General features: G+C 33.7%; 5 protein-coding genes across 6 annotated transcripts in view; 4 read left to right on the top strand and 1 right to left on the bottom strand.

The window, feature by feature from the left end:
- The window catches only part of LOC108743243, a 46,079-nt gene extending 44,381 nt beyond the window's left edge, over positions 1 to 1,698 (bottom strand). For both annotated transcript variants that reach the window (XM_018478719.2, XM_018478723.2), the window contains exon 1: positions 1,611 to 1,698. In XM_018478719.2, coding sequence (XP_018334221.1) covers positions 1,611 to 1,648 — 38 coding nt within the window. In that variant the 5' untranslated portion in view covers positions 1,649 to 1,698. The remainder of the gene's footprint in view (positions 1 to 1,610) is intronic.
- Positions 1,699 to 2,131: 433 nt separating this feature from the next.
- LOC108743246 (tRNA pseudouridine synthase-like 1) lies at positions 2,132 to 3,735 on the top strand. Its single transcript, XM_025976261.1, has 5 exons — positions 2,132 to 2,236; positions 2,293 to 2,421; positions 2,476 to 2,766; positions 2,820 to 3,066; positions 3,568 to 3,735. Exons 1-5 carry the CDS (start codon positions 2,154 to 2,156, stop codon positions 3,733 to 3,735), a joined length of 918 nt encoding a protein of 305 aa, XP_025832046.1. The 5' UTR covers positions 2,132 to 2,153.
- Positions 3,736 to 6,846: 3,111 nt separating this feature from the next.
- Positions 6,847 to 10,432, top strand: LOC108743245. The gene is made up of 5 exons (XM_018478726.2): positions 6,847 to 7,018; positions 8,222 to 8,372; positions 8,443 to 8,631; positions 8,749 to 8,854; positions 8,940 to 10,432. The coding sequence occupies exons 1-5, from the start codon at positions 6,901 to 6,903 to the stop codon at positions 9,147 to 9,149; spliced, it is 774 nt and encodes a 257-aa protein (XP_018334228.1). The 5' UTR covers positions 6,847 to 6,900; the 3' UTR covers positions 9,150 to 10,432.
- Positions 10,433 to 12,563: 2,131 nt separating this feature from the next.
- Positions 12,564 to 14,187, top strand: LOC112904945 (tRNA pseudouridine synthase-like 1). The gene is made up of 4 exons (XM_025976260.1): positions 12,564 to 12,646; positions 12,701 to 12,991; positions 13,045 to 13,291; positions 13,964 to 14,187. Exons 1-4 carry the CDS (start codon positions 12,564 to 12,566, stop codon positions 14,162 to 14,164), a joined length of 822 nt encoding a protein of 273 aa, XP_025832045.1. The 3' UTR covers positions 14,165 to 14,187.
- On the top strand, positions 13,739 to 15,183 carry LOC108743244 (serine/arginine-rich splicing factor 4). Its single transcript, XM_025976251.1, has 3 exons — positions 13,739 to 13,755; positions 13,851 to 13,919; positions 14,397 to 15,183. Exon 3 carries the CDS (start codon positions 14,570 to 14,572, stop codon positions 15,140 to 15,142), a length of 573 nt encoding a protein of 190 aa, XP_025832036.1. The 5' UTR covers positions 13,739 to 13,755; positions 13,851 to 13,919; positions 14,397 to 14,569; the 3' UTR covers positions 15,143 to 15,183.
- Positions 15,184 to 15,247: the final 64 nt, after the last annotated feature.

Raw genomic sequence — 15,247 nt, 5'->3', positions numbered from 1 at the left:
TCAGCGTTTTTGAGAGTTTGGGTAGTTTAGGAAAGTTTTTAGAGAAGGATTATTAGGTGATATTTTCAGATGACGTGGTTCAAGAAACAAAAATACAAGCAATTAATGAAAAGGCAACAGCGAATGTCGACAAGTGTTTCGATTTTGAACACGCGCCAACATTTTAAAATAAGAATTAACTTACAGTGAAGAGAATATTTTTAAAAATTCTAATAATAATAACACTTGGTACTTAACAACGTACGGTACCTACGTACTGACCCATTTTATTTCCAAAAAATGAACTATTAAAAGAAAAAACCTACCTAGATATTACGCAGGCAATTAAAAAAAAACAGCTCATTTTTAAAAGAAAGGTACTTCCAGTTGGCATATATTTCACGAAGTGAAATTATACGACACGCTGAAAGAGGCGTCACGCCGTCTGGAGCGTACGAACACCGAAGTTCGACCTGCTGCTGCAGGAGTTCGTCGACCCTTCGGTGCCGCTCTCCAAGACACTGAAACATGAGTTAAATAGCTAAACTTGTAATCAGTAAATAAGTGATCTTCGTTCTGCCCCGAAATCTAGATCACGTGGTGCATATTGTCATTTTATTGTACCTTTTTACAATCAAACCCAATTAAATACCTATAATGATTGCCGCTTTTCATATACTTAAATAGGTACCACATAATAATGTAAACAACAGAATCGTTTTATATTTTGTGAGATTCTTCTTAACCGGATTAGGCATCTACATTTTGTGCCAAAAAGTTAAAATAATAATTAGCAGATTTAATACGATATTTTTTTATAGTAAGTAACGTGTCACATTGTTGAGATAAAATGTATTAGGTAGGTAGAATAGGTATGAGGTAAATTCTTTTAGGAGCAGCAATTTTAAGTAAATATACAATTAACATAAAGTTGGCATTACAGTGAGATAATATCGATATCGATTTTACTATTTAACGTTTAATAATAATTTGATTGTAAGATACATAAAATAATCGTCGGCCATTTTCAATGACGCTTGTCGGGAACAGTCAAAACTTATAAAAACACATAAATAAGTAAGTATCTATTCCAGATTGTAATTTTCAAAAAAAAAAGTAACCAAGACTTACCGGAACAGCTTCTTATTACAACAATTAGTTAAATATTGAATATTTAACAATCAAATTCAAATTAAAAGGAAACACTTACACCACATCTATACTACACAACATCACATTGTTTACTCACTAACGCCATCTACAAGTTTAAACCATTTATACAAAACCATTTTGGTTGCGTTCTCTTATTGTTTTCTAACTGAATTGAGGAACAAACCCAACTAGCTACCTATTTTTCTATTTTATGATTTAAAATACCTTTGCATAACCCATCGTTATATATACCTATTAAACAACGAACAGTATAAATTTCGTAATTAATATGTTCGGACTTCCTGCTAGTGTAAAAGTTTGACCCCTTATTATTATTATTATTACTACAACAGCTGAAGAAATACAACTGCAAAACGGTGCAAGTAGACTGCACTAACGTGGATCAATAGATATATAAAAATAAGATTCTCACACGTCATATTTAACCAAAAAAAGAAATGTAAATATTGTAAAATTACCTTTTGGGCTTCCAACGTCGCTTTAAAACCCCTAGCATGAATACAAATCACGCCGGTGGAAGATACCTAATTTCAAGCCTCTTCAACGAAATTGCACAGTTGCACTTCCCGTTTTAGTTCAGTTCAGTCATTAAAAACCCAGATATTTTTAACTTTCAACGGATAAAACAGCATTTTTATAAATTACAACGCAAGGGCGCATGAATTTTTGTCATGGTGGTTTATACGATACTACAATGAATCGTGAAGAAGTATTACTACGAGACAATTTCTATTTTTTTGTGCCACTGTTCACTGTCGAATAAGTCTAAAAAAAAGTATTACTCCGTTACACATAATTACATTAACACAGACACAACTCTCGATTACTTCTGATCTTGTGAATATCTCAAACGTCGAAACTGGTTAGAAGTCCAAAATAAACACGGGAGGTCTTCAAGTCATGTGACCATTGAACAACGTTGCCATTGGTTGAAGTCTAAATTTCTTCCTTCATGATCTGTGCTTAGTTCTCTAACCTAAAATTGAAAAAATATAACCTATATGAAAAATTGCATTTTACTAAACTTTTTAAAGAAAATGTTAAGATATTTACTACACGTATCGTACATTGGAACTTCTTTTAAGTACAATAAATTCAACTCTATTCTAGCGAAACAAAAATAAACTTTAATATTTTTAGGGGGGTACAACGTCAAATTATAGCTTCAAATGGTAGAACAGATGATCTCAATACTGTACAAGGATTACTTGAAATAGGTTTAAAAAAGTTACGGCCCGTCAACGAACCACAAGTTATCATATCAAGCAGGTACTAGCAATATAAATCAAGAGCTTAAAAATTAATATTTCTTGTTACTTTCAGAACAGATGCGGGAGTTCATTGTATAAATTCCACTGTACATGTAGATCTAAAGCACCACAAAACTGCATTTGACCCGGAGCATATAACCTTTGGCATTAATAAATTTTTTAATAAAGTGAATGTTCCTGTAAGAATTCTGAAGACTTTTATTGTACCAACAACTTTCCATTGTCGTTACAATGCAATTTCAAGAACCTATTTATATAAATTGGCAGTGATAAATAATTACAAAAATTCTATTTTAACGGAATATATTCCAATTGAAGATTATGATAGATGTTTATATATATGGTACGTTGAAATAAAATTGAGAATAATGGAATTATTAATTTGTTTTTCTTTAGTGCTAAGGACTTTGATTTAGATACAGCTCAAAAGGCTGCCAAGTTATTTGAGGGGGAGCACGACTTTAGGAGTTTTATGGGGCGAGAGACGTTACACCCAAATAAAGTTACTAGAAGAAATATAGAGAAATTAGAAATTTATGAAAAGCCTCTTCCTACTTACAAGCATCCATCTTGCATCTCATCAACTTTAAACTACAAATATTATGAAGTGGTCGTCAAGTCAACTGGTTTTTTATATAAGCAAGTAAGTTATGATTAATATTTAAATTTCCGTAATTTAAAAAATTATTTTGAATTTCCTCATAATAATTAAGCTTTACGTAGTATGGTGGCGCCACGTAACGGACTGCGATTTTATCGTAATTAAAGCAGTGTTGCCATATGTAATGAAAAATGCTCTTACGCACTTGTGTAATTATATTGTTGTTAAAATAAGGCACTTGTTTCGAAGTTAGCCTTTTTTATGTACATAACGCTAAAAAATGCGAATACGAGAGATTTTCTTAAAATAATTGTCATATGTACACGTACCTAAGCTTTAGTTGAAATGAAAAATTAAAAAGAAAACAAAGCTTTGGCAGCAATGGAAGCTCTCGATTATTCTTCCGCCATATTATTGTGGAGAAGTGTGCAGCTGTGGATGATCAAGTTATTATTTTTTAGTAGCAAGTTCATGTATTGGTGATATAGTGTCGTTTTGCGAAAAAAGTAAATATATTTTTATTACTATACCTATTTTTGATAGTCGATCGAGCACTTACTAGGTTTTTTTACTGTTCCAACACGTTTCTTAACCTCACTAGACGGGTTGGACTGGAGGGAAACGTACCAAAATGGNATTGCATACACATCAACCAATATATCAATTATAATCGAAAACTTTGTGAATCAACACTTATTTAAATTAATATAACAGTAGGCTCGGTTTCACTACTTTTTATTGAGACTTGACCGTGTTGTTTCGGCAGAATATTAGAATTACATTAAACTCTATAATATTCGTGTAGCTGACTATCCGTTAAATTTTTGAGAGCACCACATTATACTTACACATCTAGTTGATCCCGTCCAAAGGACGAAGGGATACAGCATAACCATGGGTATTTCTCAATTCGCAATCTAACTACTGTCTCTTTCTGGAGAACGGTTACTTTTTATCAGGCTAAAGTCCGATTCACATTAAACGTGATGGGCAAAGTTCAGTCACGGCCGAGTCAACAATTTCATTCTCATTGGAAGGACACGGTCAAGTCAAGCCGCGGTCATGATCGTGGCGATCATTTTTAAGACGATCAAGACTGTCGATGTAGGGCGAATCGAATCCAATATCGCAGAAGAGTTTTAGAAAACAATATTTCTTCTTCCTCGTTCAAAACAATCGCAATTTTCACGAATGCGCACATGTTCGCTGCGGATCCTGTAATAGTGTTGACGATAACATCGTCACCTTACCACAAAGTGTGAATGCCTTGCAGATGTCTTGCTCACGACTTGACTGTAGTATTAACGCAAAAAATCGGCCTTGATGCAGCGATAAATTGATAATATATTATACGTGTAATATCAATGCAAAATAAAAAGGAAAAAGGAGAGTGAGGAAAGTGATCCGCAACGGCAGAATTATATTCTAATAATAATGCAAAAACAGAAAACAAACGAGCGTGAACGTTCGAGCAGTGATTCATACGAATGTATGTACGTCTATTTTTGCATATCTATTTCTACATGCTCGAAATTGCATTCGTGGAAAACATTCCAATAGTGTCGTAGGTACGCTACTCAGATTGTACTACCACAAATGCGCGGCTTACAGAAGCTACGATTTCAATATTTCTAAAATTTCAGATTTTTACTGAATTTGTTCCTTTAACAGAACATGACCAGACCTCTCATAGGCAACTTCCTGTTCACCGTGCACGTAATTACTCATTAAATTCCTCTCTTTTTTTTAATCAATTTCATATTTCACACTATTACTTATCCAGATTGTTATCATCGACAATAATTGGATACGTTTGACTTACTGCTACATTAATTTTGTCAAGGAATATGATTGACTGTGATCAGTGATCATAGCTGCACATGCACAATTGTCAATAAAGGAAAATAGGTACAGAAATATTTAACAGGTCATCGCCATCCATCGATATCTCTCGTAAAATCCAAAGCAAATAATATCCGCGATATGAATGAATCAGTGAGATTTTAGTACTTGGCCTATTGTGGGATTTTTAAAGTAGTGATTGACAAGTAAAGGATTACGTATGGATATTAAACCGTACGAAATATGTGATACAACACATGCAAGTTCAATTCAGTCAGCTGCAGGTATGGTTTGTACGACAACTTCCTCGAAGAAAATTAACCTTGCAGGGCGTTTGGACGTATAAAGCAAACCAGCACTGTAAGACCGGTAGAATTACTCCGTACGTACCTACCTATGTAATACTTAGAAAGACCAGAAGACTGGTTCCCGTGCCGAACAAATCCATAAAAATAACAGCGCATTCGCATTTCCAGTTAGTTACTTACCACTATTCCAGTTAAGAAGAAAGAGCACCTGCTGGTCATCGGTAATTTCATTAAGTTAACTAGTTAACGTTACTGAAAGACTGCTTGTGGTCGACTCCTATCCTAAGGATTATCTTATTACACCGCAAAGCTTAACATTATTATGCAATTAGATACCACATTTATCTACTAAACTTGAACTGCATCTGTTTGTAATTTGAAGACGTTGCTCTTAAATTCTAAGACGTTTCTTCATCAAAGCGACAAGAGTAAAAGTTTCATTTCTTTTTTTCTTTTTCTTCGGGACACCTAAGCCTCCTAACCCTAAAAGCTATTTTTAACTTTTGATAACACGTAGCGTCGAATTAATCTACCACAATTTGCCGGAATTATTATGATTATACCTCGTTTTCTATCTTCTATTATCGCAACTAATCTTAAGTAGGTAGACATTATTTTAAACGTAAGCAGATTCGTAGAAGCAGAGTTTGAACGTACACCAGAATAACTGGCACAGATAAAACACATGTCCGCGAGTCAACCATGTAGGATGCAAGTTTATGGTACTGTCTTGTTACGTGTAGGCCGATGCTTTATTGTGCTTTTTCGCGTTTTTATTCGTTATTACAAGGTTATTTCATTCTGTACTTCGCCACGACGCATTCGTCCACCTCTTTACGTTGCATCAATGTACCTAGGAATTACATTTCAGCAATGAATAGACAATCATCCTATTCCTTTTTTTTATAATTGTATCGTTTACTTAGTCGTTGGACGCTTAGTAAAAATATAGTCAAGCAAAGAAAATTAGTTTTACTTTATTTTCACCCGGAGCGTGCACGAATCCTGCCGCTCGGCAACCTTTACGATTACTATTATTATTTTCTTGCTAAGATATCTCCCGACAACGAGCAAACCCCTCATTACCACACAACTTATTGCTTTTGCCCTGCAGAGTAAGCACAACAATGTACAATACTTGGAGCTAACGATAATTTAAGAACAAAATTAAAATTACCCATCGGTCTTCCATTTGTTTTCTGCATTATCTAAATTTTGCTCCCATATTAGACGGGCAGAGGAGAACTGTAGGCATTTTCGCAAACACGAATTAAACTAAAAAAGGTAAATTATGTAAAAATACGTGTTAACCAGATTCTGTTTATTATAAAAAGAAATCCTGGAAGATCGTGATTGAAATTGTTTCGTTGGATTTACTATAACACAACAAACTTTACAACCAACTAGGTGTGTATGTACGTATGTCGATTGTAGAATTGGGTAAGGTTTAATATGAACTTACGGTTAACGAATAAACATTATTGTTAACTTTTAAACTTAACGTCCAAGTGTTTTCGAACTTACAAATCGTAAATACGATTTTCCGATAAACACAAAATTATCGTCATATTTTCTCATTGTTGCAAAGTTGAAATGATAACACATCGAGTGTTTTTCTGGCGTGATAAAATGAAAAAATTTGAAGCGCTTCTATAGGATGTCTGTTATATAAAGGCAATCTTGTTGGAATACGCATAACCACAGTGTGTTTTAATTGTGCAAGAAAATGTTTCGTTTTGTGTTCATTCTCGCCTTCGTCAATATTGCCTTTGGCGCTAACGATTATGAATCAGACATCAGAAAATCGTTAGAAAAATTGAACGAGTTAAAACCTTTGGCTGCCTGTAAGTTATATATACCATATAAGTACATACATAATTTGATACATTTAAAAATGTGTATTTTACGCTTCAATCGTATCGTTTACAATTTTTCATATGTGGCATTTCCTAGAAAATTAGTGAAAATTTGTAGCATGGATTTTTAACTCATCTGTAATTTTTGGGAACATTTCTTTAAGATATTCAAAGCTTTAAGAGATTTCCTAAAGTTTTCAAAAACGACTACATTTGTGCCCTTTACTAAAAGATATTCATTCCTCGAGATGCGAGCCAAAAAGTGCTACTAAAGCTTTCGATAGGTTCAGACGAATGAGGAATAACGAAATCCAAACTTGTACGGTTGCTCTTCTTCGTACAATTTCGAGAATCGTCCGAAAGGACGCTGTAGGAATGGCGCTTATCGTGTGGTTGAGGTTCTTGAGTTCGTATTTTTCCAATGTACCTACTTAACGACATTTTCTTTTATTGTGGGTGTTGAACCCTGCGCTTTTATTCACCAGAAATAATAATCTCCTGTTCTCTCCTATTGCAAAAGATGAACTTAATCGACAATCAGAGAGCCAATCCCGTAAATTCTTACGAACACATTTCGAGCATATTACGTGTGAAACCTAAAGTATACCCACGACGTATCCTGTACATGTTTTAGCCAGCATAAGTGAGCAAAATCGAGCCAAGCCAGCGCTAGGAAACGTAAAAAATGGTTGACAAGTAGTTATATCGCGTACCTACTTCTTTATAAAACAATTCATTATGTTGGTCGGTCAACCATCTTGATCAGTGTAATCGTTAAGTGTTTTATTTTTATTCGAATTAGGTATACATATTTCTATCGCAAATGTAAATTCCTTACTTAAGTAGTTAAAATATGTTTTATCAACCTGAACGATGATAGATTACACCTTTTCAACGAACCGCAATTACTGGAAAAAAAAAAGTTAAGATATTAATGATTTTGTTTCAATACCTGCAGGTTTTTTTAATAACAAATTCATTGACTTTTTTTATTGACATGTAATTTAATTTCTACTAGATTTTTACGACAATTAAGGGTTTTTAATACACCGTATTAGAAACAATTACTTATTGAAATTACAGTGACTTTAGAGGTAATAATGTCATCTGATTGTTTAAGTACCTATCCGTGTATATGGGTGCATATCATCCAATAAAAATCTACATGTTTCATTATTAAATTAATTTCAGATTACAAAAAGAATCCAACATCTCCCCAGGTGTTTGCGACAGGAACGAACCTTATCAATAGTACTCTTAATGACCTGAGTGAAAAGTTAGCCGCCTATGACCCCGCAAGCGTAGAAGAAAGGAACATCAGCATTGAACGTTCTAACATAAAGTAAGAAATAAACATAAATAAATAAGTTAGAAATATCAAAAAGTACTAATAAAAAAAAAATGTATTTTAGATTCAGCGGAGTTCTTTCAAATTTAAATGTTGGAGGATTTTCGGACTTCGTGGCTACATCCCTGTCACTTTCTGTATTAAGACGAACACTCTCGTTTACCATAAAACTTCCCGAATTAAAATTAACAACAGACTATGACATTGATGGTAGTATTTCGTTTATTCCCATCTACGGAAAGGGTAACCTAAGGTTAGTGGCAAATTACTGCATAGCTACATAAATCCTTCTTACTATAACAGTTTGTAATGCTTAATGAAAATTGATTGTCCTTACCGCTAATAACTGTTATTTAATAATTTATTCCAGTTTGCAAGTCAGTGGCATTGAAGCTACGGGAAACGGCAAAGTATCTTTATCAAACCCTATATCAATTGAAACCTTGAATCTGGGATACAGTATCGGAAGTATTAATGTAAATTTATTATTATTTTATTTTTAAATTTTTATAATTACGAAAGCGATTCCCTGACTAAAATGATTATTTTTTTCATAAATAGGTACAAATTACCGGATTAACAAATAACGAAGACTTCAGTAAACTTGTTAGCGAGCTTTTGACGGATGTTGTGGCCGATTTCCTGAACGACATTAGTCCAGTTGTGTCTCAGTATTTGTCCAGTTTTATACAAGAAGCAATCAACAAAGCTTTGAGTGGCTCCGACCAGAATGATTTAAGAAAAACAAATGAAATATCTAACGAAATTTAAGACCACTCTCATTGACGATTAATTACGGAAAATTTTAGCAGTAAAACTATTTCGAAGCAAATTTCTAAATCTACAATATTGTTGAGTACCTACCTATTTCTTTTAGCTGAAATTGTAAAGATTAACTAATGTGAGAGAAGAAAAACGCCTTCTTTAACCATTTTTACGTTCTTTTAAAATTTTCATTTTACAAGGTTAATAAGAGTTTAAATGATTACCAATATAGGATCACTGGTAAACTCATCTCACGAATGACAACTGAACCAGTTGTCGCGATAATTCGCCGCAGTGTACATTAGAGTGACAAAAAAAAGTCAAAAGAAAATATTTTATTTTCCAGTCTCCTATGAAAGTATGTCAGTTTTTTTTCTTGAAGTTGACATAATAAAGTATAGAAATGAGGCAAGAGAGATGCAAAAAAAATTAAAGACGATTTTAAGTATTGTAATGTTATTGACGGTTGAGTACATTCATGCTCAGATGTCGCTTCACGATCTTTCTGTTGTAGAAAATAGTAAAACAACGAAAAAAGAAAATAAAAAAAAACCTGATTTTCGATTTTGGAAATGTCCGTTTTTTTTTTTTTGGCTCACCCTAATGTACATATGTATAACTTACGACACGAAGTACCTGTTATAATATTACGTGCAGTCAACAAGTCACATTTAATATGTATTACAATACGTAATGGTAAATGTACCATGTTTTTATCTGCATTTATTGATAGTGCAACCTAAAAAATTTAAAACAAACAATTAATCGTAAACTTTTTATACGGTAATTTTACGACTTTTTGATTATTTTAAATCGGTAGCATACACTAGTGGCGAGTTAAGAAACAAGAATAAGAATTTTCTACTCGTACATGCAATCATCAAACATCAGCATCACCTTTTTGAAAAATACGTCGTGATATAGAAAAATTCGTATACTTAAATACTTCTTGCGATCTTTACATACAAATAATAAAGTTGTATAGGTAAATCTAATTTTGAGGTGCTACGCTTTGTTCAAAAGTTTTTGAGAGTTTGGGTAGTTTAGGAAAGTTTTTAGAGAAGGATTATTAGGTGATATTTTCAGATGACGTGGTTCAAGAAACAAAAATACAAGCAATTAATGAAAAGGCAACAGCGAATGTCGACAAGTGTTTCGATTTTGAACACGCGCCAACATTTTAAAATAAGAATTAACTTACAGTGAAGAGAATATTTTTAAAAATTCTAATAATAATAACACTTGGTACTTAACAACGTACGGTACCTACGTACTGACCCATTTTATTTCCAAAAAATGAACTATTAAAAGAAAAAACCTACCTAGATATTACGCAGGCAATTAAAAAAAAACAGCTCATTTTTAAAAGAAAGGTACTTCCAGTTGGCATATATTTCACGAAGTGAAATTATACGACACGCTGAAAGAGGCGTCACGCCGTCTGGAGCGTACGAACACCGAAGTTCGACCTGCTGCTGCAGGAGTTCGTCGACCCTTCGGTGCCGCTCTCCAAGACACTGAAACATGAGTTAAATAGCTAAACTTGTAATCAGTAAATAAGTGATCTTCGTTCTGCCCCGAAATCTAGATCACGTGGTGCATATTGTCATTTTATTGTACCTTTTTACAATCAAACCCAATTAAATACCTATAATGATTGCCGCTTTTCATATACTTAAATAGGTACCACATAATAATGTAAACAACAGAATCGTTTTATATTTTGTGAGATTCTTCTTAACCGGATTAGGCATCTACATTTTGTGCCAAAAAGTTAAAATAATAATTAGCAGATTTAATACGATATTTTTTTATAGTAAGTAACGTGTCACATTGTTGAGATAAAATGTATTAGGTAGGTAGAATAGGTATGAGGTAAATTCTTTTAGGAGCAGCAATTTTAAGTAAATATACAATTAACATAAAGTTGGCATTACAGTGAGATAATATCGATATCGATTTTACTATTTAACGTTTAATAATAATTTGATTGTAAGATACATAAAATAATCGTCGGCCATTTTCAATGACGCTTGTCGGGAACAGTCAAAACTTATAAAAACACATAAATAAGTAAGTATCTATTCCAGATTGTAATTTTCAAAAAAAAAAGTAACCAAGACTTACCGGAACAGCTTCTTATTACAACAATTAGTTAAATATTGAATATTTAACAATCAAATTCAAATTAAAAGGAAACACTTACACCACATCTATACTACACAACATCACATTGTTTACTCACTAACGCCATCTACAAGTTTAAACCATTTATACAAAACCATTTTGGTTGCGTTCTCTTATTGTTTTCTAACTGAATTGAGGAACAAACCCAACTAGCTACCTATTTTTCTATTTTATGATTTAAAATACCTTTGCATAACCCATCGTTATATATACCTATTAAACAACGAACAGTATAAATTTCGTAATTAATATGTTCGGACTTCCTGCTAGTGTAAAAGTTTGACCCCTTATTATTATTATTATTACTACAACAGCTGAAGAAATACAACTGCAAAACGGTGCAAGTAGACTGCACTAACGTGGATCAATAGATATATAAAAATAAGATTCTCACACGTCATATTTAACCAAAAAAAGAAATGTAAATATTGTAAAATTACCTTTTGGGCTTCCAACGTCGCTTTAAAACCCCTAGCATGAATACAAATCACGCCGGTGGAAGATACCTAATTTCAAGCCTCTTCAACGAAATTGCACAGTTGCACTTCCCGTTTTAGTTCAGTTCAGTCATTAAAAACCCAGATATTTTTAACTTTCAACGGATAAAACAGCATTTTTATAAATTACAACGCAAGGGCGCATGAATTTTTGTCATGGTGGTTTATACGATACTACAATGAATCGTGAAGAAGTATTACTACGAGACAATTTCTATTTTTTTGTGCCACTGTTCACTGTCGAATAAGTCTAAAAAAAAGTATTACTCCGTTACACATAATTACATTAACACAGACACAACTCTCGATTACTTCTGATCTTGTGAATATCTCAAACGTCGAAACTGGTTAGAAGTCCAAAATAAACACGGGAGGTCTTCAAGTCATGTGACCATTGAACAACGTTGCCATTGGTTGAAGTCTAAATTTCTTCCTTCATGATCTGTGCTTAGTTCTCTAACCTAAAATTGAAAAAATATAACCTATATGAAAAATTGCATTTTACTAAACTTTTTAAAGAAAATTAAGAGATTATATGATTACCAATATAGGATCACTGGTAAACTCATCTCACGAATGACAACTGAACCAGTTGTCGCGATAATTCGCCGCAGTGTACATTAGAGTGACAAAAAAAAGTCAAAAGAAAATATTTTATTTTCCAGTCTCCTATGAAAGTATGTCAGTTTTTTTTCTTGAAGTTGACATAATAAAGTATAGAAATGAGGCAAGAGAGATGCAAAAAAAATTAAAGACGATTTTAAGTATTGTNAAAAAGTTACGGCCCGTCAACGAACCACAAGTTATCATATCAAGCAGGTACTAGCAATATAAATCAAGAGCTTAAAAATTAATATTTCTTGTTACTTTCAGAACAGATGCGGGAGTTCATTGTATAAATTCCACTGTACATGTAGATCTAAAGCACCACAAAACTGCATTTGACCCGGAGCATATAACCTTTGGCATTAATAAATTTTTTAATAAAGTGAATGTTCCTGTAAGAATTCTGAAGACTTTTATTGTACCAACAACTTTCCATTGTCGTTACAATGCAATTTCAAGAACCTATTTATATAAATTGGCAGTGATAAATAATTACAAAAATTCTATTTTAACGGAATATATTCCAATTGAAGATTATGATAGATGTTTATATATATGGTACGTTGAAATAAAATTGAGAATAATGGAATTATTAATTTGTTTTTCTTTAGTGCTAAGGACTTTGATTTAGATACAGCTCAAAAGGCTGCCAAGTTATTTGAGGGGGAGCACGACTTTAGGAGTTTTATGGGGCGAGAGACGTTACACCCAAATAAAGTTACTAGAAGAAATATAGAGAAATTAGAAATTTATGAAAAGCCTCTTCCTACTTACAAGCATCCATCTTGCATCTCATCAACTTTAAACTACAAATATTATGAAGTGGTCGTCAAGTCAACTGGTTTTTTATATAAGCAAGTAAGTTATGATTAATATTTAAATTTCCGTAATTTAAAAAATTATTTTGAATTTCCTCATAATAATTAAGCTTTACGTAGTATGGTGGCGCCACGTAACGGACTGCGATTTTATCGTAATTAAAGCAGTGTTGCCATATGTAATGAAAAATGCTCTTACGCACTTGTGTAATTATATTGTTGTTAAAATAAGGCACTTGTTTCGAAGTTAGCCTTTTTTATGTACATAACGCTAAAAAATGCGAATACGAGAGATTTTCTTAAAATAATTGTCATATGTACACGTACCTAAGCTTTAGTTGAAATGAAAAATTAAAAAGAAAACAAAGCTTTGGCAGCAATGGAAGCTCTCGATTATTCTTCCGCCATATTATTGTGGAGAAGTGTGCAGCTGTGGATGATCAAGTTATTATTTTTTAGTAGCAAGTTCATGTATTGGTGATATAGTGTCGTTTTGCGAAAAAAGTAAATATATTTTTATTACTATACCTATTTTTGATAGTCGATCGAGCACTTACTAGGTTTTTTTACTGTTCCAACACGTTTCTTAACCTCACTAGACGGGTTGGACTGGAGGGAAACGTACCAAAATGGCTGCCTTCCGCGCAGTAAATTAAACATCAGAAAAGGTATTTGTAGATTTTTAGTACAATTTTGTTTCTTATTTGTATAGGTACGTCGAACCGTGGCATCGTTGATTGCTGTAGCAAAAGGTATTGTGACTCCTAAAGATATAAAGTTTATGATAGAAATTCCGTCACATCGGTCGTGGAATCCTCGAATTAAAACTGTTGCAGCACATGGTCTTTATCTTTGCGAAGTAGCTTATTTAACGGAGGATCGACAAAAATTTAAAGAGAACCTGGATCCCTAGATTAAAGTAAATTACAGTAGGTTTAAATTATAACAAAACATTATGGTAGGTTCACGAGTTTATGTAGGAGGACTGCCGTACAGGACAACCGAGCGAGATCTGGAGCGTTTTTTTAGAGGCTACGGCCGTATGCGTGATATTCTTATTAAAAATGGCTATGGCTTTGTTGAATTTGATGATTATCGTGATGCCGACGATGCAGTTTATGAATTAAACGGTAAAAAACTTTTAGGGGAGCGTGTGACTGTCGAACGGGCAAGAGGGACACCCAGAGGTCGCGACCAGTGGTCTAGCCGCAGCGACCACCGCTCCCATGAAAGGTATGGACCTCCCACTCGCACGAACTACCGTGTTATTGTTGAAAACCTCTCCTCTCGCATCAGCTGGCAAGATCTAAAAGATTATATGAGACAGGCTGGAGAAGTAACATATGCCGATGCCCATAAACAACACAAGAACGAAGGCGTCGTCGAATTCGCCAATTATTCTGATATGAAAAATGCCATTGAAAAATTGGACAATACCGAACTGAACGGTCGACGAATTAAGCTAATTGAAGATAGGGGCAACAAAGGTCGTAAGCGATCCTATTCATACAGTGTAAGTCGTTCACGTAGCCGTTCTAAGAAGTCACGGTCCCGTTCTGGTTCAAACAGCCGTTCTAGGTCGAGATCCCGTTCCCGAAGTCGATCGTATAAGTCAAAATCGAAATCGCACACCCCCTCAAAGGAGCGTGAATCCAAATCGAGGTCGAGATCTAACTCTCGCAAAAAGTCCCCAGAAAGAAATCATTCTCGTTCAAATTCAAGGAAACGATCTGCTGAACGTTCAAAGTCCCGTTCCAGGTCCCCATCTGAATCCAAAAGGTCCAGGTCACGAGAACCATCCAAAGACAGGTCCCGCTCTCGTTCACGTTCTCGTTCTGCCAGTAAGGAAAGAAGCAAATCGAGAAGTCGATCGCGTTCTGTAGATAACTAAAATAGACATTTTCTCATAGAACAGTTGTATTCATATTTTCTTTTATATTCTAACCATGTTTTCGATTTAAATTTTTGTTAGTCTTAATTGCAATTGTAATTTTTA

This window comes from Agrilus planipennis, unplaced genomic scaffold (assembly GCF_000699045.2).
Source record: "Agrilus planipennis isolate EAB-ADULT unplaced genomic scaffold, Apla_2.0 scaffold369, whole genome shotgun sequence".
In the NCBI taxonomy this organism is placed as follows: Eukaryota; Metazoa; Arthropoda; class Insecta; order Coleoptera; family Buprestidae; genus Agrilus; species Agrilus planipennis.
Note: the sequence above shows the minus strand (reverse complement) of the source record. Positions and strands in the feature narration are given on the sequence as shown.